Here is a 26,434-nt window from a genome sequence, read left to right on the forward strand (position 1 = left end):
AGTCTTTGTGTTGGACATTGAAGGCAGCAGAGCAGAAGAGCGTGGATGTATTATAAGGATGTCAGAAGAGGAGCGTGAAGTGCTCTCGCGCTTTCCGGTTGTGTTGTCACGTGATCAGCGCGTCCTCCTCCGGACTGGTTCAAACCGACAGAAAGCTGCCGGAGCTGCCGCCGCTGGTCTGCGGAGACACTCATCCTTCAGCCCGCTCACAGTGAGAGTGTCACACACACCCCGCTGCAGACATTAACCCCGGTATGTCCACAGTCTGTGTCCTGAGGACTCGGTGCTTCCTCCGGCAGGTCCTCCCCGGCCTGCCCGCCGCCATGCAGCGACACTACAGCCTGGACGTCTCCGCTCCGCTGCTGAGGACGCAGGGCTACGTGGACGGGCGCTGGGTCTCCGCAGCCTCGGTGTTCCCGGTGCTGGACCCGGCCACCGGGCAGGAGATAGCCCGGGTGTCGGACTGCGGCCCGGCGGAGGCCAAGCAGGCTGTGGACGCCGCGTACAAGGCGTTTTACTCCTGGAAACAGCACAGTGCTAAGGTACGTCCGCCACACTCCATTCAAAAAACCGCCGATTTAAAATAAAAGTTGCTCACATGCCCAAAAAAACACAAAGACACTCATAGTCAAGGTATTTTCTGAAGTCATTATAAAATAAAGTTTAATTCGGCTGACACAAAATTCACCAAAAAACAACGTATTTGCACAAAAACACCTAGTTTTACTCCAGTTACCGCCCCTTATTTTGATTGGAAGACACATGAACGAACAAGATGCCATAAAATAGGAACAACTAGCAGAGTGTTTGGTAGCCACATATGTCGAAGGAAAGAGACAATCTCAACGATTCAGAAAACGCGACTGTTGCGTTCACGGAATAATAAAGTTAGCATTAACGCGACCACATTAAACTGCGAAATACTTGAATGGGGTTCGGCGTGAAGGCGCGTGCTCGTCTCTGAACGGCAGGTGCATTTGTGCAGCTTATACTCTGTGTGTGGAGTTTGATCACCGTGAGCTCAGGTCTGTCAATAAAGTAGTTTATTAGTGTTCTGGACTATGATCGATTATTGTTTTATCTTTATTTCTGAACACTCTATAAACCAGGCTGACTTTAAATAGTTATAAGGGACTGTTCTCTATTTATCAGAGGAGGGGGTGGCTCGAGTGTGAGATTTTTTTTCTTTTATTATGTTTTCATTTTTATCATTCCCAAAGCTACAAATATTTTCCCTTGAGCCTCCCTGAGTGATTCTGGGAAAATGCACGACCCTTTCTTTTCCAAAAATGTGTTGATACATTTAAAAACTGACCAGTTGATGTTTGAAAGTTAAAAGTTGAAAACAAAAAAGGTTATTTTGAGAAAATATAACTATTTTAAATTTAGATTTGGTTTTGTATTTTTTTCCTGATAGAAGTGTTTGTCCCACATAATGTGAACATTTGAAAATCCAACAAAAAAGTTTGTTTTAATTACATGTAGTAAATATAGTAATAAGAAGTAATAAAATAGTGTAGTAGTAATAAATATATGCAAAATACAGCCATTTAAGTTGTATGCCCCTTCCCTTAGTCAAAAATAAAAACATAAGTCTCTCCTCAGTTACTACATTTTTTTGACATACCCCTTCTTTTTGCACCATACCCTTCTCTGTCATAAATAACAAACAGTCCCTAATAAAATCCAATTACGCTGAAAATTAGCTAACAAAAGTAACGTTTACAAAAGCTGAAAAATAACCTCATAATTAGAAAAAATAAAAAGAAAGTTAAAAAAAAAAAGCTAAGGAAATTACCTTAAAAATTACCTGCTTAAGAAAAATAATTCATTAACATGATTTTTGAATGCATAATTATGATAAATATAAATTCAGAATCTGCAAATTTCTCGCAATTTGGTGGACATTGCTTACTAAGTTGCCAACTTTTTTCCATATTTTCAAAATAAATCAACCAATTTGCTCATATTTTAAGGTTTAAATACAGGTGTAGATAATTAATGTCGATCCAGGTTTCAAAGGTAAAAATCTCACTTGGAAAACACAAAAACAAGCGATCAGTTTTAAATGAAAAGGTCTAGTTTGCAGCCAAATTTGTCCCTAAAGGACCTGTTGAGTTTTGCTGCTAACTTTTTTAATATTTTCCACTCGGTGAAAAATTAACCTGATTTAGGAAGAACCGGACTGAGCAAACCTCACAGGAAACATAATCATTATGTTCATGGAAACCTGTTTTTGACACGTTCTTCGAATCATTAACTCTGAATGAAAACATGATTTAAGAGGGACATTTATTCACCGGACTCCTGATGTGATGTGATTGGTCGTCCTGCAGGAGAGGAGCCTCCTGCTGAGGAAATGGTTCGACCTGATGACGCTGCACAAAGAAGACCTGGCCAAACTGATCACCTTCGAAAGTGTGAGTGTCATAAAGATAAAGGGACACTTCACACAAATTCATATTTAACCTGTAAGGACTGGTGAGCGCACTTTATGCACATGGTACAATTTTGGCAGGATTGTGTATCTGAGTGTAATCAGTGAATTTGCAGCTCAGCTCCTACAATAAGTCTAAAATACACTGAGGAAACTAAATAGTTACATTCAGACTGTTCAGGTCCAAAAATGCTCCATTGAAACCCATTCAAACTGACATTTTTGATCCCACAGCCATCAGAGCAGAAAAACAGGACTTGTATTATTTCTGTGTGTGTGTGTGTGTGTGTGTGTGTGTGTTTGTCTTGCAGGGTAAGCCTTTGAAGGAGTCTCTCGGGGAGATCGGGTACTCGGCCTCCTTCGTGGAGTGGTTCTCGGAGGAGGCTCGGCGAGTGTACGGCGACATCGTCCCGTCTCCCGCCAAAGACAGAAAGATCCTCCTCCTCAAACAGCCCGTCGGCGTCGCCTCCATCATCACGCCGGTGAGCAAAAACCTCCGGATCAGCTGATGGATGCATGGTTTTTCTGACAACATGAATTTTATTTTAAATGTTAAAAACTCCTCTCACATTACACAAAATTGATTTATTGCTTATAAATAAAAATATTGATAATTAATCTTTAAAAGCTGTATTCAGAATTTCAAACGGCTTTAAATGTTGTTGAGTTGTGTTGCTCCGCAGTGGAACTTCCCCAGCGCCATGATCACCAGGAAGGTCGGCGCCGCTCTGGCGGCCGGCTGCACGGTGGTGGTGAAACCGGCCGAGGACACGCCGCTGTCAGCGCTCGCTCTGGCCGAGGTCAGCACACAGGGCAACCTTATTTAACCCTCTGAAACCTGGATCATCATCAGATTTTTTGTGCTTCTTTCAGACGCCTTTCAGGAGATATTTGACCCTTTGAAACCCGAGTAAACTGCTTTGATTTATTTATTTTTAAACTGGAAAAAAGGAAATGACCAGTGGCACCAAAAACGTCTCACAAATTGCAAGAAATTAGTAAAAGGTGACGAGAAAAATCTAAAAAGGAGGGGAGGATTATTAGAAAATTATCCAAATAATTAGAGGAAAATGTTCTGAAATCTATATTAATAATTAAAACAATTTTATATTTAGATTTTTGTCAGTTATTTGTTACTTCCCTTTTTTGGCTTATTTTCACGTAATTTTCTCCTAACTTTTTAATTATTTTTTGTTAATTTTTTTTGTAACACTCTGGTTAACCCTTTGTGTTATTTTTTATTTCGATAACCGTGTCGTTGTGCAGCTGGCGGAGCAGGCAGGGATCCCGGCGGGGGTGTTTAACGTGGTGCCTTGCTCCAGAGAGAAGACTCCGTCGGTCGGGGAGGTTCTCTGCACCGACCCGCTGGTCGCCAAAATCTCCTTCACCGGATCCACCGCCACCGGCAAGGTGAGGTGACAAAATCACATTAATACACATAAAATTTAGAAATGTGCAAATATTCATCACTAGTGCGTACTCGTGGATATATGCACCGAAACCTCTCAGAGCTTTGAGCTGAAAGCATCCGAAGTTTTACCGTTAACGTTTGCAGCTGCGTCAGCAGCAGCAGAGACGTTTGTGTCAAAGAGGTTCACTTCTGATGAATATTAACGATGTGCACAGTTTTACTGCGTGACAACAGTTTTTTAAATGCTGTTATTCTGGTTTTATTCTGGTGTTATTCTGGTTTTGTTCTGGTGTTATTTTGTGTTATTCTGGTTTTATTCTGGTTTTATTCTGGTTTTATTCTGGTGTTATTCTGGTTTTATTCTGGTTTTATTCTGGTGTTATTCTGGTGTTATTCTGGTTTTATTCTGGTTTTATTCTGGTTTTATTCTGGTGTTATTCTGGTTTTATTCTGGTTTTATTCTGGTGTTATTCTGGTGTTATTCTGGTTTTATTCTGGTGTTATTCTGGTGTTATTCTGGTTTTATTCTGGTGTTATTCTGGTGTTATTCTGGTTTTATTCTGGTGTTATTCTGGTGTTATTCTGGTTTTATTCTGGTGTTATTCTGGTGTTATTCTGGTTTTATTCTGGTGTTATTCTGGTGTTACTGGCTGCTTTTCATATGTTGGTGACTAAAGTAAAACAGTAAAAAAATTGCTTCCAGGTGCTGCTGAAAATGGCTGCTGACACCGTGAAGAAGGCGTCCATGGAGCTGGGAGGCCACGCCCCCTTCATCGTGTTTGACAGCGCTGACGTCGACAAGGCGGTGGCCGGCGCCATGGCCTCGAAGTTCAGGAACTCTGGACAGGTGAGATGAGACAACTAAAAACACTTGAACACTGAGCTCACAGTGGATGTTGTATCCTCACCATCTTCTTCTTCTTCTCCGTCCCGCAGACGTGTGTGTGTTCGAACCGCTTCCTGGTGCAGAGCGGCATCCACGATCGCTTCATGGAGAAGCTGGGCCGAGCGATGGACGCCGAGCTCCGCCTGGGTCACGGCTCGGAGCCCGAAACCACCCAGGGGCCGCTCATCAACGCCAGAGCGGCGGAGAAGGTAAACTCCAGCTTTACGTCACAGCGGCCAGTCGTCATTAAATCAGAAACATGGAGAAACATTTTCAATTTGAACTAAAACTTGCAGCTAAATATCGAGAATATGTCGACCTGTAAGTGAGAAAAATACAAATATATCAAAAACAGCTTTGAGGTAATTTAGAAAGAGAGTTTGTGCAGCAGAGCGCCTTCTTTAAGTTTATTTTTACACTTTAAAAAAACCCTCTCGTATGTTGGTCGCTACTCTTTAAAGCCAAATTTAGAAAGAGTTGGAGCAAATTAAATATTAAATATTGAAACATTAAACAAGAAATTCTTGCTGTGATTGGATATTATAGTAATTGATGAGACATTTGGAGAGTTAAGGGAACTAAAGCTGTGACAGCTGGACTTTTTGTATTCTCGTTTTTGATTTATTATTGACCAGCCAGGTCTCTCCTCTGGTATTTAACGTTGGTCTTCACGTGATTTTCTGCTGAACTCGATCAGCTCTGGGCTGAAATTTCTCAAAGTTTCCCTGTGTTTGGATCAGGTCGGGTTATTTTCCGAGGGTCAGACTCACAGTCTGTGTGATGTCATCAATAACACGTGAGCTGTGCAGCCAAAAACCCGTCATTAATCATGAAAATGTTTGGATTGAAATTAGCTTTGCTGAACCTGTTGCACCTGAGATATATTCAGTAATTAAAAGCATATCCTAAACTCATTCATGAAGTCGTGCAGCTGCTGCACTGTCAACAACACGGTCCTGCAAATGTTTCAAAATAAAAGCCTTTTGCCAACAACTGATGGGATTCTGTTGACAGAGATGTTTTCAGAGGACTTTTATTTTGAAACAGAAGCAGGAAAGTTAGAGTAAAACATACATTTGTATTTCCTCATCTGTGACAGATAAAGACATTGAAACTTTCGTAAAAGGTGGCATGGAGTCAAAATAATTATCAAAACACCATTTTCTGTCTGACAACCTGTGGCACTTGAAAAAAAATGGCAAGCAACGTTTCTCGAGCTGTGCTGCAGACAACAAATCCCACAATCCCAAAGGTCAACAAAACAAATAATCCAAACCAAAATTCCAGTGCAGGTTTTTAACACATTTATTTTATAGTATAGGTCAAATCTTTTGCCAAAGAGAAAAAAACCTTGTAGATAGAAACTGAACAAACAAAAAACCTTCAAGTAAAAATAAAAAGTTTTGCATTTAGTCAGTCAGTTTCATCATCTTCTCAGATTCCTGCATGTCCCTAAATAATTCATATGGGATTAAATAATCTTAAACCTTATTCCCACTGAACAAAAAACCCGCTAACATCTGGCTTTTCAATGCAACGGGAATGCGTACGATCAGCATTCACGCCAGCGTCAAATGAGCTTTTATCGCCTCTGACTCCGATCTTTGATGGGAACGCAACACTCGAGTGAACGTGGTAATTTCAGCGCTTTAACCGGCGAGATGTCATGAAAAATGCCAATTTTACGGCAGCTTTACCGCACATCTAAGCGCGTTTCGGCCGACTGTCTCTGCTGCTCTCCTGCTCGCTTCAATAACCCAACGAAAGAGAAAAAGGACGAGAGTTGAATTTTGGCGCGACGCAGAAATGAATCGGTGAGTACGTTGTGAAAATGGGTGTTTTCATGGGTGTGCACCAGTGGTGAAACTTAATGGTCACTGATCTTTAAGAGCAAAATTAGGAAAAGTTAAGAAATTAAATACCGAAACGTTCAAACAGAAACACTTGGGAACAAATCTACTATTTGCTTACTTCCGCTCCCCTTTAGGCCCCTTTTCTTTTTATTGTTATTTCTAGAGCATATTGTGTTTAATTTTTTTATGTTTTCTTTGCTTCTATCTGATGTAAATCCAATTACATCCCAGTTTTAAAATATATATATATTTAATGGGAACCTCATCAGAACTGCCCTAATCTTATCAAATAGATTTTTGTAACTCTTAAATATAAATCTCAGTGCAGGTCTTCACAAAAAGTAATGCATGACATTTGGCGCCGCAGTAGCAGCAGAGTTGATCACCTGAAACCTTATTTATCACAGGTGGTCCATCAGATATCAGATGCAGTGTCCCGAGGGGCGAAGGTGCTGAAGGGCGGGAAGCGTCTGGACGGGTCCTTCATGGAGCCGACTCTGCTGGCCGGCGTCACCACAGACATGCTCTGCACCAAAGAGGAAACCTTCGGCCCGCTGCTGCCCGTCATCAGGTCCGTACGCTCAACCGTAACACATGAATTAACTCTTTGAAACCAGAGCAATTTCATCATCCGCTCCAAATGTTCGTAACTGGACCTCTGTGAGTTTTAGTAGAATAGGTCCTCCAGCTGGTGATGCTGTTCTACAGTATATTTGTCATGTTCAATGTCTGACAGAAAATTAATATTTAAACCGAAATGAACCTGATGATATCTTCATATCTCACTGAGGAGTCAAAGGAACCTTTAAGCTCGACAGAAATACTGATTTGATGTATATCGTGATATATATCGAGAGACTTTTTTCCATATCGTCCAGCCCCAACTTTACTGTCGTTTTCGACGGTTGTTTATAATGTTTTAATTTTTGGTTCGAAATGAAGTTGTTCATGTTATTCATTCTGTTTGCACTTAAGAATGTACAGGCATATTTGTTCAGAGGGAGATTTTGTATGTATTTTTTTCGGGGGGGGGGGTTTAAAAAATAAACCAGACAAACAACAAAGTAATGGTGGAAGTAAATCTCATGTCTTAAACATGAAAAGCAACAAAAAGCAAACCTGTTAAAGCTGCTGGTTGTTTTCGGGTTCTGAAGACGTGTTTTGACGAAAGCGCTCTTCTGTTTGTGATTCGCAGGTTTAACACCGAGGAAGAAGCTCTGGCTATTGCTAATGCGTCGAATGTCGGGCTGGCAGGTGAGTGCATCCGGCTCAGCTCCTGCAGTCAAGTCCTGGAAATGTTGAACTCAAGGTTCCCATGGTCATGAAATGTCAGTTATGAAATTAGACAAACTAAATCAAAACTAAAAGGAAGTAAACCTTTAAAAACAAGTCAAACGTTAGCTTCCGTCTTGAGTTTTGATCTCTTGCTGCTGATTTTAAACCCTGACCTGCTCTCATGTTGTTTTCAGGTTACGTGTACTCGCAGGATGTGAGTCAGATCTGGCGGATGGCCGAGGAGTTGGAGGTTGGGATAGTTGGAATCAACGAGGGCCTCCTGTCCACCCCAGAGGCCACTTTCGGTGGGGTCAAACAGTCCGGTTTGGGCCGCGAAGGCTCCAAATACGGCATTGACGAGTACCTGGAGGTGAAGTACATGTGCTTCGGAGGCTTGAAACCTTAAAAACCGGACGGAGCAACGCCGCAGCCACAGTGGTACCACACACTGAATAAATGCAGTAATCTTTGAAGGTGGTCGTAACTGTAGATCTCAGGATTGACATGATTTAAGCATAACAACGAAACATAACCCACTGAAGCAGAGTTACGGTGTCCAGGGTTTAGGTCAGTGATACTCAACTTAGGGCCCGCAGGCCAAATCTGGCCCCGATAGGGTACCAGGTGGCCCTCCAACTATTTTCTAATTCCCAATAAAAACAAAGTTATTCACACTGGGAATTGTTTTTGTACTTTTAGTAAAAGGTGTAGTGCATAAAGCTGCATCAAAATAGAGCTTATTAATAAAAGTGTCAGTGGAGGATCCTCCACACCCAAAGACAGAGGTCCTGGCTAACACCCTGATGTCCTGAAATCCTAAAAACATCCTAAAATCCTAAAAACATCCTAAAATCCTAAAAACATCCTAAAATCTTAAAAACATCCTAAAATCCTAGAAATGTTCTAAAATCCAAGAAATGTTTTGAAATCCTTAAAATGTCCTAAAATCCTGGAAATGTCCTGAAATCTGAGAAATTACCTAAAATTTGAGAAACTTCCTAAAATCAGAGAAACATCCCATAATACCAGAAATGTCCTAAAATCCTAAAAACAGCCTAAAATTCAAGAAAGTTCCTAAAACCATAGAAACATCCTAAAATTCAAGAAATATTCTCATTCAAAATCCCAGAAATGTCCTAAAATCCTTGAAATGTTGTAAAATTTAAGAAAAGTTCTTAAATCCTAGAAACATCCCAGAAATGTCCTGAAATGTCTTCAAATCCAAGAAATGCCCCTAAAATTTTAGAAAGTTCCTAAAATCTTAGAAATACCCAGAAATGTCCTAAAATCCTGGACACATGTTTGGAGCTGCAGCGACTGGCCCCCGGCCTCCTTTTACTTGCAAAAGTGGCCCCAAAGTAAAGCAAGTTGAGTATCCCTGGGTTCATCTCTCAAATCCTAAAATCCTTTTTATTGTGTCATCTGAGGTTCGTCAGGAGGGGCGGCGCTCTGATCTGACCGGTCAGAAAACTGAAACAGGGTCTTAATTTCTCCTCTGTTGCCTTTTCATAAACTGTTCGTATGTTGAATCAGACAAAAATCATTCAGACAATAATCATCCCAACAATATTAATCATTATCTCATCAGTATTTGATGTAGCTGATGTGTGACAGCCAGATTTGAGTTTTCAGAAAAATCATAATTGCAACTTGGACATAAACGTTACAATTCGGAAACTTGTAATCACGAGCCTTAGATAGGACGTGAATGCAGCATAATTGTATTTTTACCACATAAGTCACACGGGTGAGCTTTCTCCAGCAGCACATTGATTTTTGATTGAACGGTAAAGAAGCTGCAGAGCCGCACACTTTGCAGAAAAGAGAGATACTGTGAAAAAAATTAATTAAAATGCACAATTTTTTTGCTAGATTTTTGTAAAATCATTATTTGTATTTAACATCCTGATGTCCTGTCGTAGGCCTGTTTGTGTGAAATCGGTATTTTTGTACGATCAACATATTCTGAAAAATTTAAACATGTTCAAACTGGGTCTAAAAAATAATTTTGAGCATCTTTCTTCTTAATTTAAAGCATGTGCCATTTATACAAAACGTAACTGTGTTTTCGTCTCTTGTATGAAACATTAGCAAGTTTCTGATGTCTTTAAACATGTTGAAGTAAAATTTTAGAGAGCAGACCTGCAACATGTCCATAGGTACATAAATACATGTAAGTGTTGATTACATGGCATTGATGTTAATATTTAGGATGCTGATTTTGAACATGTATGCATGCACCTAAACGGATGAATATATTTTTATACGTGAAGGGAGAAAATAAGCCGTAATTGCGTCCTGTTGTCCTGGAGACAGATGAAAACATGTTTGGGACAAACTGTGATAACTCCAGGACAAAGTTGAGACAAAACAACACTGTAAACTGACTATCCTAAATTTCCCCTTAAATGTTTTTTTAAAATTATTATTTGTGTGTCCATTTTGTATCCTAATAATAATAATAATAATAATAATAATAATAATAATAATAATAATAAAGTTTATTTATGTAGCACTTAACAAGGTTACAGAGTGCTTTTCAGAGAAGCAACAGATAAAAAGAAGGCAGCAATAAAAACAATAAAATAAAATGCGAACAACACAGTGATCAAGTTAATACTGGGGAAATAATAAAAAAAAAGAATAGAAAGTAACGTATAAATTCCTCGTAAGGATGATAAAACCTTTGTTTATATGAGAGGAGCAGCTGTTGCAGAGAGGTGACTAACAGTAAAATTTTTAAAACCAGTTTCACTTTCACTGTTCCTGTCATTCTGCTGCTCCGTGTGTGCCCAGAGTACGCTCTGTGCTCCCGGAGTGTGATGCACTGAATAACCGAATGTTATAAATTACAGCAGCGCTCCTAATGAATGGTCGAAGGTAGTGTAATGACGGACTGAATGACTTCCAAACAGTTTTTTTTGGGTTTTTTTTTAATTTGTTTTACTGGCACAAAAGGGGAAATAAATAACAAAAACACAAATATTGGCCAAATTGTTATTTTAAACATTAGTATCGGTGCATCCCTGAAATAACTTAATGTCAGCACATTTCTGTACGAAGGATATAAAGGAATAAATGTTATTAAAAGATGTAATTAATTATTGCAGTATAGTTCTTTATTGAAAATCGTGTTAGTGTGTAGATTGATGTTGTCGGGCAGATTTAGTTTAAAATCTCTGACAGAAGTTAAAACACAGGAAGCTTTTTTTATTCCGAGCCTCGTACCTGCAGGCGAAATCATGGTTGCCAGTGTCTTAAGTGCCGTGTGACCGACCTTCATTTCTTACAGTGTGGAACAACAGCTGAGTATTTTAGGTTTATTAAAGGTTAAATTAGTATAAACACCTCTGAATAACACAACACCACCTGTATCTATGATTTTGATACTAAAACATTTAATATGATTAACTCTTCTCTGACACTGTCGACAAAAAACGAAAACTACAAGCTTGAATTGGACTGCGTTAGACTGTACTGTTGTACTTTATTAAGTGGACGCTGAACGTTTGTGAACGTATATCTCAAATCAAACTGTTAAATGAACATCAGGGCCATATTTCCTCCTGCAAAATCTAAATTTGAGCGAAATTTGTCATATCTGTTCTTTTTTTTGTTGTGTTCCTAATATAAAGTGAAATGGGTCTTAATTGTAATATAGTGTTGTATACATAGTTAGTGTAATTAGATATATAGAAATTTTGTATTTCTGACAATAGATATTAATGGAAAATTAAAAAGGAAATTATAATATTACATTTTGTGATGGCTATTTTTGTATGTGACGCATAACCAGACATGATACTGAAATTCTCTCCCATTCATTTAGGTGGTCTAAAATTATTTTGTCCGCATATATTCACTTGCTGTGGTGCTAAAAATGTTAAACATGGCATGTTGTGTGCACTTTATCAGTCGGTTTGTTACTAAACATCACAGAAGATTACTTTACAACCTGAGCAAAATGGTTACACAAAACATGGGCACAAAGTGATGAGCAATTTAACAAAAAATGGCCCCCAAAAAATAGCAAGAAATGTGTAAAAATAATAATATATAAATATATATTTTTAAAAAGTAGCAAAAATTACCTCAAAATAGGGAAAAAAACAAAGAAAATTAAAAAAAGATAAATATATATATATATATTTAAGAAATATATGTGTATACATGGTTTTCTGTAGCATAATTTTAAATATATGTATATTATAATTATACAAATAGTTTTCTGAACATTTTAAGCCTATAATCTTACAACGTTTCTCTTTTTTAAACTAATTTTCACATATACCAATTTTTAGCAATATCCCAAATACTCTTCTTTAAGTCCCTGTCCACAAGTTTTGGGGTATTTTTTAAAATTGATATTTTCCCTGCCGTCTAAGAAAATAAATAAATTCTGTCCACATGACATTCATTTCACTGCGTGAAACGCTTGCCAGGCCGCGAGGCGGGAATAAAGGCTACATCAGCGATCCAGAAAAGAGTCTGAGCGCGTGCAGTGAGGTTTTTTTCCTTTGGCGGCATGAACAAATCAAACAATAGCAGCTAATTATTTCTTTATTTATACACATTTAATAACATCTTCTGGTACACATCCCAAAGGTGCTGTGAAACCGAAATGTGACTCGCGTGAGCGGGAGACAATCCAAGCGAACCGTTGGTCCGCTGATGTTTCTGGTACATGCTCATTACACAAAGCAACGATGGGCTGGTGGGAATTTAGGAGATGATGTCATCGTTTCCCAAAATGCTCTGTTTTACACAAAGTAGCCACAGTTTGTAAAAATCTGCACCTCAGAGAGCATTTTCAAAAATTTGAGTTGTAGTGACGCTAAAACTCAGTTTGTGTGGACGAGAGGCCAAAATATTAGGGGAAATACCTGTTTTCAAAAAGATCTGTAAACATGTAAAGTGGGTCTAAAACTCTTAATTAAAGTTTCCAATTCAAGACGAAATATTCCAACACTGTAGAGCTGCAACAATTAGTTGATTAATCAACTGGCAGCCTTTTTTTAAAAAATCAAATAAATGTTAAATAAAGCATAAATTTAAAAAAAAAAAAAGAAAAAGAAAAGAAAATTGAAGTAAATAAAAATAAATATGAAGTCAAACACTTGCTGCTTTCTTGCTTCTTAAATGTGAAATTAATTATTTTCTTTGTCATACATGATCATGAACTGAAAGCTTGTGTTTGTTTTTGACCGCTCCGGCCCTCCAGGTTTTTTGCAGGCTGTTTTCTGTCATTGTTGCAGCCTGAAACGTCTGATTTCACTGCAGCTTTTCTACATAATTGTGATGCAAGTTTCGATATTTAAATGTTGGAAAAAAAAAACATTTTAAGACGTCACCTTGAGCTCCGGGAAACTACACAGCAGGTCATGTGAACGGTTAATTGAGAAAATAATGGGAAGATTGATTGATAATGGAAATAATCGTTCTTAGTTGTTTTAAGATTAAGAATGTTCCAAATATTTCATGTTTTTTTTTCCCAAACACGGATGCTTCAGCCCTTTTTGTCCTGTGAGAGGAGTCCCAGGTTTGTCCTCGGGGCCTTAAGTCCTCGTGTCCTGCTGAAGGAGTTTGACCCTGAAATGGGACACTGGTTCATTTTAACTTCACAGAAACAGGATTTCTGGGTAATGAAGTCCATCTTCAAACTTTAAGAAGTTAAATCTCTCGCTGCCACTCGCGGCTGTCAGAGTGCAAAACGTCCCAGACGAGTCCCGTCTGCGTCACCGAGGGAGTCGCGCTCCATCCGGTCAGCCGAAGGCGTTTCCGTTGCGGGCGGCCTGAGCGCTGATCCGGTTCCTGCTGCGGACGGGTCGGTCCCGGCTAAAAATGGTGTCCTGGTCGCTGTCCAGCTCCGACTCTGACATCATCAGGCTGGAGTTGTGCTCCGTGCTGCGGTGTTTGATACCTGCAGAGAGGTAAGGTGCTTTATTCAGATTTATTTATGTATTTTTTATTTGTGCTGCTTTTATTTCATGCACTCATTTAGATTTTTGAGTTTGGTCATTTTATTTTGGGAGTTTGTTCTGTGGTCCTGCCTCCACTTCTGGAGCAAAACTCCTGTTTCACTGCATAGTTTGTTTTTCATGAATCTTTCTTAATGCTTGTGGGTGTGAAATAGGGATAAACCAACCATCTATTAATCCGTCATTTAAAATTTAGTATATGTATAAGTATATGTAATATATTGCTATGTTTGACTGTGGAAAAAACACATTTGGTATTCTCTGAAAAAAGCAAAATAACATTAACATACATTTTTGTGCCTTTTTTTAAGATGTCGATTAATTGTTAATTTTACCAATAATCAACTAAGCTAAGTGCTTTCAATTTGTGACAAAGGCGTTTACATTTCTCATTTATTGCATCAACTCTTTTTCACCAAAGGAAAAAAAAACACCCTGAGTGGAAAGACTTTATTGCACAGCTGAAAGTTAAGTTTTTCTAACACGATACTTGAAAATGTTCATGAGGTACATTTCTGGAAACACGGCGCCTGACGCTCTAACTGACGTGACTCACTGAATTTGGGTCTGAGCTCCACCCTCTCCTGCTCGTCCATGTTGTCCAGGATGGTGTATTTGGTTTTCTTCCTCACTTTGGTTTGTCTCCTCCTGGACACAGTCGACACAGACAGGCTGCTCAGATTCAGGTTCAGTCACCAGGACACAAAGTCCGAGCTTAAAAACATCTGGAAACATCAGAGTGTCGTCTGCAAACATTTGTTTACCTCTTGCAGCAGCAGATGAAGGTCCAGCTGACAGACAGGATGAAGACCATGAGCATGAAGCTGGTCAGGATGACGTACAGCACCCTCCACTCTGACAGGGAGGACAGGAGGAGCCCAAAATCACATCAGCTGTGCTACATTAAACCTGCTGCCTCTACAGAACTAATGCAACATGTGAGAAGAGCAAATATGAGCTCGTATGAAGACAAGAAGTTTCCTTATTTCAGGTAAAACAAGAAAAACAGTCTGTTTACTACTGTTCTTTAGGTACAAGTTTGAGGTACTCGTACTTTGGTTTTTTCTTTCCATGCTGATGTAAAGGTCCAGTCTGTAAGATTTAGTAGGTTTAGTGGCATCTAGTGGGGAAGATTGCAGATTGCAACCAGCTAAACTTCTCCCACTTATGCCTAAATTCCACCGGGTCTGTCAACACTGCTGCCGGAGCTGATCATTCTAGATAATGCTCATGATTCCACCGGGTGCATTTTTGGAGCGTCTCTGCAGCGTCCCAGATGCAGCTCACGAGCAATTTAATAAAAAATGACCCAAAGATGAGCAAGAAACGAGAAAAAGTTACAAGAAAATTATTAGAAAAAAGAACACACAAAAAAACCAACTTTTTTGTAACATAAGTTGCTCATTTTGTTTTTTAATAATTAAAAATAATTTTGAATATATAGTTATAATAAGTGAAAATGTAGATTTCTGATTTTTTTTCGCTATCTTTTCTGATAATTTTCTAACAATCCCCCATTTTTAAATTTTCAAGTCATTTTCTTGCCAAGTTAGTCATCGCTTTTCCATGAATTTTTTTTTCTTTCATCAAAGAAATCAAACCAGTTTGCTCAGGTCCAAAGGGTTAACTGACTTCCTAAGCGATGATACTTAAATCTGATGCTAATAATTAGTACTTGTATTTACCACAATTGCTCTCTCCATCGCCGAGGTAACGCCGAATCAGGTTCTCCGTCCAGAAGGGGTCGCATGCACACTCCTTGGTGATCGGATCACACTGACCGCGGCCCGAACAGTGAAGCAGGCACACTGAAAGAAAACGACAAAAAGAGATGAAAGTAAGATTATGTTTAATAATTTATTATGTTAATTTCTTATTTTAATAATTTTAAACATTACATTTTCCTGGAATAACATCTTCTGAACATTGCTTTGAAAATGTTCTTTCTTTGTTCTCATGTAACATTTCAGGAACGTTTTGTGAAACATTTTATGATCGTTCACCTCTCAGCATCACGAAAACATCCTCATGTTGCAGTAAAAACGTTACATCTTAGTCAGCTTTTAACCTTAAAGGAACATTATTTGAAGATAAACATCCTTAAAACACATTTTGAACATTAGATTAGTTAGTTTTCTTTAAAACATTATTGTAACTTGTAGTTAACATTAGCCAACGTTGTGGGAACGTTCCCTGCTTGGTTTGTAAAACCAATCGTGCACAGTGAGAGAAGCCTGTTAAATAATCCTGGAACCTAAAACTGACTTTGTCAAACATCGTTTTTTGTCAAACCAACATTTTCAAACCCCAAAAAGTTACATCTCAGATCAAGGAAAAATGTGGAATAACATGTTTTTGGTTGAAAAATGACTCAAAGGATGCATTTTTTATCAGAATGGTTGCTGATTAATTTTCTGTCGACTGAGTAATTGATTAATCGGCTGATGGTTTCAGCGTCGGCTCTGATGAGGATCTGATCTGAACTCACAGACGGTGTCGACTCTCAGCACTCTGAACAGCAGGTAGTCGCTCTTCTCTCTGAGCAGCTGGTTCCTCAGCAGACCCACCAGCCGGGAGCCAGAGATCGGCCCCGAGGGGCCCCTCACCGAGAACCGCAACACCGTGCTGCACACACACACACACACACACACACACACACACACACACACACACACACACACAGAAACTATTCAGACGTTCACATCTTTGAAGTATTTTCGTGATGGGATATATTTCCTGTACTTGAATCCAATTTCTCTATTTATGTGAGTTTTTTGGTTAACCCTTTGAAACCTGAACAAATAGGAACATTTTTTTCTTTTTTCTTCAAAAACATAGAAAAAAAGGCATGAGCATCAAGCAAGAAATTAATAAAAAGCTCCATAATAATTACCTGATATTATAAAAGAACCAAAAGCAGAAAATGACATGAAAATAAAAATAATAATAATTTTTATAATTACATTTTTTATATATATAATCATAAATACATATTTCTTAATATTTTTCATTATTATTTTTATTTGGTAATTCTTATAATAATTCTCTGTCTCTCCTTTTTAAATCTTATTTTCAGGTCTTTTTTGTCAACTTTTTCAGATTTTTTTGCAGTTTGCAGGATATTTCATGCCAGGTTGCAGATTGTTTTTTTTCTCATGATTTTGGAAGAAACCAAACCAACATGCTCACTTTTGAAAAGCTGAAATGTTTGTGAAAGGCGAATGAACGCGGCACAAAAAAACTGGTGTCCATCCGTGTTTGAAAGGTGAAGAAATGTTTTTAAAGAACAGTCTCACTCCTTTCAGCTGAACTGTTTTTTATGTCATAGTGTACTTATAATACTTAAAATACCTTTCTGTCTTGCAGTGTAACGTCCGTTCAGCATCTAAATCACGGACTGTAGTTTGTCTCCACAGAAGAATCGGCCTCAGTGAGCCGTCTGTGTTGGTACCTGAGGTGCGAGTGTCCCTGCAGCGCTCGGATCTGGATGTCCCCGTCGAGGACGTGGAGCAGAGCGGCGAGCTGTCGGACCACCGTGTCCCTCTGAGCCACGCTGACCTGAGACACCGACACCAGCATCTCCAGCTCCACCTCCTCCCCTCCGCCCGGCTCTACGGGGACACAGCAGGGACACAGCAGGGACACAGCAGGGACACAGCAGGGACACAGCAGGGACACACTTCAGCTTCTTACAAGGACCAACAACATCAACAGAGACTTAGATCCACGTTCGCCGTGCGAAGGTTCGTTTTTAAACATTACCGGGTTGGACCTCCACGGTGGCGGCGGCGGTGCTGGAGCGCCCCTGAGCGTCCGTCACCCTCAGCTGGAACAGGTAGGTTCCCTCCACCAGGTTGGCCAGGTAAAGCGAGGCCTGAGTCTCTGAGCCGTACAGCACGTCCTGCAGACAGCCAGTTATCCATATGAAAATATACAGTTATTATCATTTTTATCAAAATTATAAACTTATATATAAACTCAAATTATTATAAACTATTGGAATTAAAATTTGTGTACATTATACTTAGATTATTTAAGTAGGAAAGAGATAAAATCAAATAAATTCGATTTATATGATATAAAATTATTCATACTAGAACATTTTTTAAGAAAAGAAACCTCCTGTTAAAGTTGGTAATAATATTTGGTAGGAAAAAAGTAACGAAGCAAAGATTACTTCTTGTACTTCTATACACTTAAATATTTTAGCTCGACACCTGTGTACAGATTTTGCATAATCACGTGTTCATGCGGACCTCTGAGTTAAGACCAATGTGTTAAAGTAAGGATTAGATATTGTAAGAGGTCAGGACGTTAAAAAAAGGAAAATGATTTTAAATTTAAGATTTAAGTAAGATTTACTTAAGATTTAAGTAAGAAAGTAAACAATAAAGACCCCTTATTATCCATTCAGTCTACAATTATTCTTAATTATAATTTTATAATAGCTCATATATTTAAACATTAAATTCAGTGTAAAGTTTGGGTCTTTTTAAAGAGTGTTTAAAATATTACAGTTTTAGTGAAAATGCATGCTTTTTTTTTAAGTACCGAGCGTAACATTGGATAAATGTTTAGAGTCTGTAAACTGATGTTTTTATATCGTTTTATTGTTTGAAACAATCACCTCTGAGTTCAATTCTTTATGAATTTTTTGTTCACTGTGGAGACATTCGAGAAAAACAAACATTTCTTACCAAATTTGATGTAATCTGGTGGAAAATAGCTGATATACAGCTGATCGTGAAGGGAGTGAAATATTCCTTTATTCTAACTTTATTCTTTAATCTCTAACTCTAACACACTCTAATCTCTTGTAATCTGATTCAAACTGATGTTTTCTATAAAACTCTGATCTCCAGAGTCAGATTATCTGTACTGACCCCGGCAGCGGGACTCTGGCTGTCTCTGACCCACAGGTAGTGGACCTCGGTCTGGTCTCCGTCCGTCACGGATCCTCGGAGGACCAGAGAGCTGTTGGGCAGAGAGAGAGTGTGGCTGCCGCTGGCGTGGGCGACGGGAGGAAGACTTCGGGCTGCAGGAGGAAGGACGACAGTTTTTTAAAGGTCGTGAATGAATATCATTTATATTATAGATTAATTTTTTAGTCTATAAATGTCCGAAAATATAAAGTGTCTCACCCTCCTGGACCCTGACAATCAGTGAAGTGCTGTCTGTCGCCCCCTGCTGGTCAGAGACGGTCAGTCTGAAGGTGTAGCGTCCGACCCGGAGACCCGACGCCGTGGCCACGGCCCGGTCCGCACCCTCCAGCTTTAACCCCGGGGGACCGCTGCAAAATATGTAAAAATTAGTGAATTTGTAATGTGAAGTTATTAATTCTTAGAAACATGCCGGACTCGTTACCTGACGGCGTCCCAGCGGTATGTGACGATCCCGAGGTCGTCGGTGCTTCCGCTGCCGTCGAGCGTCAGGCTGCTCACCGGGAGAAGCAGCTTCCTGTCGGGCCCCACGACCGCCACCGGGCCGCGGTTTGACCCCCTGACCTCTGATGCTGGATGAAGGGAGGCGTGAGAACGAGACGGTGAGTAATTCTGTTCATTTAAATGTTTTTCACTTTGTGCTGTTAACTTACATCCATCAGTTAATCCTTTTATTTATCGGTTTATTTAACTCATTAAAGTGTAATTTAGGACTTTTAGTCGTGAGTAATTTGCAGTCCTGGTCCCTGGTTATGCTTTTAAGAAAATCAACACGTTAAAACATATTAAAATAGACATAAAAACTAACAATAAAGCAGACAGACATAAAAACAGTGAAACACTCAGAATAAAAACTGAGAGCAAACAGATAAAACAGATTTTAAAAACCTAAAATATGATGTGTTTTGCAATATTAAAGATGCAAATTAGTGTTCACAGATTTATCCTTTTTTTTAGTCATAGTTTTGCCTTTGAATTGAAAGCTTTAAAATCAGTTAAAGTTTTTAATTGCGATGGTCGGGTATTCAAATCTGTGGACCTTTAACTCTTTGAAACCTGAAAAGTAAAGTAAAAAGAAAAATAAAGACAGTAAATTTGCCAAGAACAAAACAAACAAATAAAAAGGGAAATAAAAAGAAATAATAAAACAAGTAAATAACCTGAAAAACTGCTTAAAAATTATAATAATTCTTTAAAATAATTAGTAATATGTAAATACGATCATTATAAATCTAGATTTGTTTTAGACATTTTCTCTTCCTTTTTAAAAAAATATTTTTTAAATGACCAATTTTGTGAAGTTGCTTTCTATCTTTTCTCTAATATTTTCAAAAGAAATTAAGCTAATTTTCTCAAAGTTCAAAGGTTTAAAAAGGCATATTAGCACAAGAAAATCGATGTTAATCCGAGATTTTAAAGCACACTTTTCAACGTAAATTTACCCGACTCTGCAGCGGTTGTAGCAGAGGGCGAGGTCGTGGTCGGAGGGTCGGTGCTGGGAGGCGAGGTGGTGGGGGGGTCAGAGGTCAGAGCTCTGTCCAGGGGTCGGGTGGTGTTCGGGGGAGCTCCGTCTGCTGACTGTAAAACCTTCAGTGTGTCTGTGGAGCATCAAAAAAACACACAAAAATAAACTCTAAAAACTCTCAAGACTGATTATTGAGGCCCTCTACATTAAAGTGCATCAATAATTCAGCTGAGCACCTCTGTCTTATTTAATTCTTATATTTAGCACACCTGCAGCACATATTTGTACGGATTTCAAATAATTCGGATGACACAAAACATAAACCAGCCCTGCTTTTGTGTGTGTGTGTGTGTGTGTGTGTGTGTGTGTGTGTGTGTGTGTGTGTGTGTGTTTCAGTACCAGTTGTGGGTTCAGGAGAAACTGAAGCATCAGGTTGAACTGTGGGTAACGTCCTCTCCGCAGGGTTTCCCAGGGACGCTATCAGGGGTCCATCTGCAGGTGAATGAAGGAGGAAATCATCTGCTGGTAAGAGCCAAATCATTTATGTTTAAATACTAATAATTATTATTATGAATATACAGATTTTAACGTGCTTTTTAACCGTTCGAAACCTGAGCAAATTGTTTGATTTCTTTTAAAAATCAAATTTAACGCTCTCACTCACAACTAGTGAAAACCTTTTAAAGTGGGTGCTCTATCAAAGTAAACAAAATAGGACAGCACTGCCATTATTGTCTGTTTTTTATTTTTTTAAATTAATTAATTTATTTTTACATTTGGTTATTATTACTATTACTGTATGATTATTATCACTATTATTGCTATTTTCTCTATTTTCTACAGTCTCTTCGTTGTATTTATTTATGTACTTTTTTGTTTATTCTTTCAGAATATTACTGCGATTCGGCCTCTTGTAAAAACATTTTGGGCTCCCCCTGCTGGGATGTACTGGTATGTACTAATCTCACACCTGGGAGATTTTCCTTGTGTTATTGCCACTGTACACGCTGAGGAAGGACATCTGGCCCAAAATGTCTGCGTGTCAATAATAAAAGACGCTTTAATCAGTGTGCTGTCCTATTTTGACTATTTTTTAAAACAGAGGGGGAGGCAACAAGCTAATTAACAAGGCATGAGCCAAAAATGTGCTTAAATATAAGCAACAAAAAAAAAAGTTTAAAAAAATGACGCTGAAAATTACATGTATATATATATAGATAGATAGATAGATAGATAGATAGATAGATAGATAGATAGATAGATATTGTATAGAATTCAATATATTCAAATATTGTTTCATTTTTTTTCTGCAATTTGATTTTGAATATAAAACTATTGTAGTTATAAATACAGATTTCTTGACATTTTCCCCAAACATTTGGATTATTTTTTAATGATCCTCCCCTGTTTTTCCCTTATGTTTTCAAAAGAAATCAAACTAATTTGCTCAGTTTTAAAAGGTCATACAGCATCTGAAGGCAGATGAAGGTTTCAAAGGGTTAAACGTGACATCATAGGTCTACCCGGCTGAATGGATGTGCTGACGGGCTTATTGGGCGCCATGCCCGGGGTGGGAAGTGCAGTCCCTGCGTGGTCGTGTTGGGCGGCGTCGGTTGTTGGTTTCTGCAGGAGTGTCGGTAACGTTGAATCAGCGCTGCTTTGAGTTTTGGTCTGTAAAAAAAAACACAACAGTTTTTCATCAGAGTGAGACATCTCTGCAGTTCTTTCTCTCTCTTCATGTCAGCAACTGTTTCCTTCTGCTTCCAGTCTTCATGCAAAGCTACGCTAACCCCGTGGTTACTCATGAGACAAATGCAAGGTCACTATGACCTTTGACCTTCAACCACCAAACTCCACTCTTGAGTCTATTCGAACGTTTGGACCAAATTTGAATAAATTCCCTCACGCTGTTCATGAGATATCGTGTTAACAAGACTGACACAATTGAAGTCCCAGTGACCTTGACCTTTGACCCATGACCACCAAAATCTAATCAGTTCATTCTTGAGTCCAAGTGGACGTTTGTGCCAAATTTGGAGAAATTCCCTTGATTCTTTCTTGAAATATCATGTTCACAGTATTCGGACAGATGGATGGACAAGTCGAAAACATAAAAACAAATAAACAAAAACCGGTATTTGTTGCTCCGCTCTGCTGTTGTATTCCTTCTCTGTGAGCTCCTCGTGACTGCAGTTTGAGTTTGAAATGATGAAATTAGCCTCATTGACCCGATTAACGTGATCACTCACAGTTTCCTCTGCAGCAGCAGGTTCAGTCGGTCTCTTGGTTTCGTCCTCGTCTCCCTGACTGAGGTTCCCCCCAGAGGAGGCTCTATTCTGGGCCGCGCCGCTCTCAGTCGGCCCCCTCTCTGGACCGTCCTCTGCCTCTGATTGGTTGAACATGTCTCCTCCCTCCACGGTCGGCTGGTCGGTCGTCACCTCGGCCTCAGAGCCGGGCCCTTCCCTCTCCTCCTCTGGGTTAGAGCTGTCGATTAATCAATCAGCAGAACATTAACTGGCAGGTATTCTAATCCTCAAATAATAGTTTTAGGTGTTTTTTTTAACCCTTTGAAACCTGGAATGACACCAGTTTGCTTGGACCGCGTTCATAAGAAATTCTTAAACCTTTGAAGCCCGAGAAAATGGATTTATGTTCTTTTCAAAATATAATCAAAACATGGCTAAAAAGGCAACTTGACAAGAAATGTTCTGCAAAGTGCAAGAAATTAGGAAGAGGTGACAAGAAAATTATTAGAAGTTAATAATATAAAATAGGGGAAATTATTAATTATTTAATATGGATAATAATAAATATCATATACATATATATATATTGTATATATAATTTTTGCTTTTTTTTTTTAACCTTTTTTCTATATTTTGGGTAATTTTTTTGTAACTCATGGCATGTGCCTTCTTCCCATGTTTTTAAAAAAAGACTTCAAGCCAGTTTGCTCAAGTTTCAAAGGTTTAAAGCAAAAGAGCAAAATATTTGCTGTTTTTTTACCTCTTAAATTTGAGAATTTTATATAAATAAAGTGAAAAGCTTTGGATTTGAAGACTGGAAAATTGTACAGGGCAGTTTTCACTAGTTTTTGACATTTTAATGACAAAGCGATTAATTGATAATGAAAATGAGTGTTTGCCGTACTCTGGATACTCCACATCCAGCATGCCGGGGTCGGAGAAGTCCTGCTGAGGCCCGTCAAACAGAGCGAGGTCTTTCAGGGCCTCCAGGTCCCCGGGGGCCTCAGAGGACCTCGAGGGGGGCCTCCAGCGTCTGCCGTACGGCTCTCCTCTCACCAGAGACTGCAGCACCAGCGTCTGCGGCGACGCTCTCCGCAGGAAGGCGAGCAAGGAGTCGGCCCCGGGTCTCTCTCGGGGCTGGCAGTTCTCCCTCTGCTGGCAGCTCAGGATGTAGCAGCGGCCCTCGAACAGCCAGGCCAGGTCGTAACCCGGCAGGTCGCAGCAAGCCGCCACGCACTGCGGCAGAGACGCCACGCCGGGCACCCGCAGGATGCCGCTGCTCTCCACCGCCGGGGACACCACGGCCTCAGAGAAGGTCGCCCCCTGCCAGCACTGAGACGCCACTACAGCTGCAACACAACACAAAACTCAGGTTGAGTACTGACTCTTTTTTCTTTTTTATGATTTTATTTACATTTATTGAGGGTCCTTGTTCCTGATTGGAGAAATCAAAAGTGTTACAACCATAGACTGTTTATAAAGATGGACATCGTGTCCCCCAAAGTGTCATTTTTCAATCTCCATCGCCCCCTGGTGTCTGTCTGCAGTATAGGTCATAAAGCCCGCAAGGGGGGTTACACAGGTTTTTTGATACTTTCATTTATATTGTGTGAACCTTTTCATCTGGAAAGTACTTTGTGCTGAAGCTTGAAAAGTGCTATATATATATAATAATAATAATGATAATGATAATAATATATTTTTTATTATTAACTGGCTTTACAAACAAGAAAGCAGATGTGTCTTTTTACATCCTTTAATACATTTAAGTTTGTTTTATGACTAAAAAAAATGATGTCCATAAAAATAATCAATGCACATCTCAAAACTCAACTCAAATGTCAAATCAGTATGATGATACATTTACCTTGCACACTGTGAAGCAGCAGCAGAAATGTTTTCTCCCACATGGTCGGCCTGAAACAAACATCACAGCTTTACTGGAAACAGGACTCTTACTGGGAGAGAGCCACAACAGAAATTATAACAACATAATTAAAAAATCTGTTATTCTGGAGGGCGGTATGTACAAACATCAGTACAGTAATAAGTGAACAGTTGTCAGCAAATCTACTTTCATATTTGCTTGGAAATCTCCCAATCTCCCAGACAACACGAGGAAATCTACAATCTCGGAAGTTGTGATTTTGGGGAAAAAAAAGAAAAGAAAAGGATATTATGATATTATGATCAAAGGATCAAAATCTTTTTTCTGCTGACCTATAAGAAACTGCGGGAACCTCTGGGTAATAATTTGGTCTTAAAAAGATAAAAACTGTGGACAAATCTCTGAATTGGGACATTGGGTATAAAATTTAAGTTTATAAAGTTAATAAAGAATTAGCCTGAATTAACACATATTTTTATAAAATAAATATAAATTGTTATTTATTTATTATTTAATGTATTTGCACACTTCATGTTTTATAGCGCAGCAGGTACAGTGATGTGTTTCGCTCCTGAGCAGTTTCAGCACCGCGCTGCCGGACAGCGCCACCGGGAGCCCCGCCCGCCCCGCAGACAACACGATGCTCAAAATAAACGCACCTTCATCCATCTGACACCGCAAAAATCTCATATGTACGGCTACAGTAACGATATTCATTTATTTCCGTGAAAACACGCATAACAGCCGCGTATGTCAGCCCAAAAAATGCGCATATTGTTCTCCTCAAAGGACAATTAGTCCGAACTCCGTTGAAAATTATATCAGTTAAAAGTTTTATTGCTTACTGATAAAAATATACAACTAATAACATATTAATAAACATATATTCCGAATTTCTGTAAACCACTTATAAATTCGGCATTCATTTATTGTACTAAAAAGCACGTCTTCGACTAAAACTTTCAACTTTTTCAGTCGGTTTGCCATTAACGCCCCTCGATAAATATGATCAGTTTCTATTATATTTTCACATGGCGTTTCGTTAAATCACCTTCAGCCAACACGGTGAAACGTGTACCAACATATGGTTCTCCAAAAAGCGGCCACTTGTGATTAAAATCTTTATGTTCGTGATTTTTGATTACCGCATTTCAACTTGTAATAAATACGTATTATTAGGGAATTTGTGAACGGAGTCTGGTTTGAATATCGCAGGCTAGCAACGTGCAGTAGGATGAAAATCTAAGCTAACATCTGTCAACTGAAAGCACTGAAATAGAAACAATAGTTTTCATTTTGACGACAAAAAGCGACAGTTAAAACAAATTAAATCAGCCCTCGTGTGTCGGTTTTAACGTTAAAACTCATCCGTGCTAAGAAATAAAACGCACCTGGTTGCTGGCCCGCTTTCTCCCGGTTCTCCTCGTGGCTCCTTACTGGTTCTCCCCCAGTGGACCCAATCAGTCCTAATGATTACATACTGGAGTCTCACTGGGTGCTGTTTAATATGTCACGCGCTGGTATTTATTAAAGTAAAACCCGATGAGAATTCGTGAGTAGAGCTGCAGGGCCTGATAACATCCCTGGCTGCACTGAAAACATCACTGTCACATGCAGAGGGCTCCCACCTGCTTCAGAGGACCTAAGGGACCGTTCGTAATTTTTGAGGTGGGAGGGGGTGGTGCCAAAAGGGGGGTGCATGTGAAATATTTTTTTTAGCCTTGTGAGGGGCTTGTGGTTTTTTGGCTTAGAGGAGGGGCATACAGCTTTAAATAGCTGTATTTTTTAAAAAGATTTTTTAAAATTAATTTAACTGGTGAGAGCACAGGTAGCCTCCTGTGCAACCACGGTCCCCGAAGTTGTGCCACGGCACAAAAAGTCAACAGGTTACCTGCTGACCTGTTCTCTCACCTGTTTTATAGTTCGCTGGCAATAAGTTTATTTCTGTAATATAACATGCCCTTTCTTGCAGAATTACCACTTGTATCTGTTCTTTTAATATTATGACTTTGTTCTCATGAAATTACAACTTTTTTTCTAGTAAAATTCTGACTT

General features: G+C 39.1%; 2 protein-coding genes across 3 annotated transcripts; one reads left to right on the forward strand and one right to left on the reverse strand.

Moving 5' to 3' along the window:
* Positions 1–79: 79 nt before the first annotated feature.
* On the forward strand, positions 80–11,618 carry aldh5a1 (aldehyde dehydrogenase 5 family, member A1 (succinate-semialdehyde dehydrogenase)). Of its 2 annotated transcripts, XM_088084718.1 has the most exons (11): positions 80–211; positions 300–542; positions 2,337–2,420; positions 2,749–2,919; positions 3,121–3,237; positions 3,704–3,847; positions 4,552–4,695; positions 4,785–4,943; positions 6,995–7,158; positions 7,783–7,841; positions 8,057–11,618. In XM_088084718.1, exons 2-11 carry the CDS (start codon positions 324–326, stop codon positions 8,266–8,268), a joined length of 1,473 nt encoding a protein of 490 aa, XP_087940844.1. In that variant the 5' UTR covers positions 80–211; positions 300–323; the 3' UTR covers positions 8,269–11,618. The 2 variants fall into 2 exon arrangements, with proteins under 2 accessions (XP_087940844.1, XP_042345600.1); XM_042489666.2 differs by having other exon boundaries at positions 122–542.
* Positions 11,619–12,276: 658 nt separating this feature from the next.
* On the reverse strand, positions 12,277–26,001 carry kiaa0319 (KIAA0319 ortholog). Its single transcript, XM_088084717.1, has 17 exons — positions 25,771–26,001; positions 24,359–24,408; positions 23,396–23,840; positions 22,495–22,729; positions 21,769–21,916; positions 20,645–20,737; positions 20,223–20,378; positions 19,205–19,352; positions 18,982–19,130; positions 18,724–18,875; positions 17,603–17,741; positions 17,292–17,451; positions 16,329–16,465; positions 15,526–15,648; positions 14,605–14,695; positions 14,397–14,488; positions 12,277–13,782 (listed from the first exon to the last, which is right to left on the reverse strand). Exons 2-17 carry the CDS (start codon positions 24,399–24,401, stop codon positions 13,625–13,627), a joined length of 2,469 nt encoding a protein of 822 aa, XP_087940843.1. The 5' UTR covers positions 24,402–24,408; positions 25,771–26,001; the 3' UTR covers positions 12,277–13,624.
* Between the last annotated feature and the right edge of the window lie 433 nt (positions 26,002–26,434).

Source organism: Plectropomus leopardus, chromosome 11 (genome assembly GCF_026936395.1).
Source record: "Plectropomus leopardus strain MGB_pleo_1.0 chromosome 11, ASM2693639v1, whole genome shotgun sequence".
Taxonomy (NCBI): domain Eukaryota; kingdom Metazoa; phylum Chordata; class Actinopteri; order Perciformes; family Serranidae; genus Plectropomus; species Plectropomus leopardus.

Coding starts and splice junctions, on each gene's coding strand:
- aldh5a1 (XM_042489666.2), top strand. CDS start 255: ATGTCCACAGTCTGTGTCCTGAGGACTCGGTGCTTCCTCCGGCAGGTC. Junction 543..2,336: donor GGAAACAGCACAGTGCTAAG/GTACGTCCGCCA, acceptor GTCGTCCTGCAG/GAGAGGAGCCTCCTGCTGAG. Junction 2,421..2,748: donor AACTGATCACCTTCGAAAGT/GTGAGTGTCATA, acceptor TTTGTCTTGCAG/GGTAAGCCTTTGAAGGAGTC.
- kiaa0319 (XM_088084717.1), bottom strand. CDS start 24,401: ATGTGGGAGAAAACATTTCTGCTGCTGCTTCACAGTGTGCAAG. Junction 22,730..23,395: donor CTGGATGTGGAGTATCCAGA/GTACGGCAAACA, acceptor ATTAATCGACAG/CTCTAACCCAGAGGAGGAGA. Junction 17,742..18,723: donor GCCAGAGTCCCGCTGCCGGG/GTCAGTACAGAT, acceptor GGCTGTCTGCAG/GACGTGCTGTACGGCTCAGA.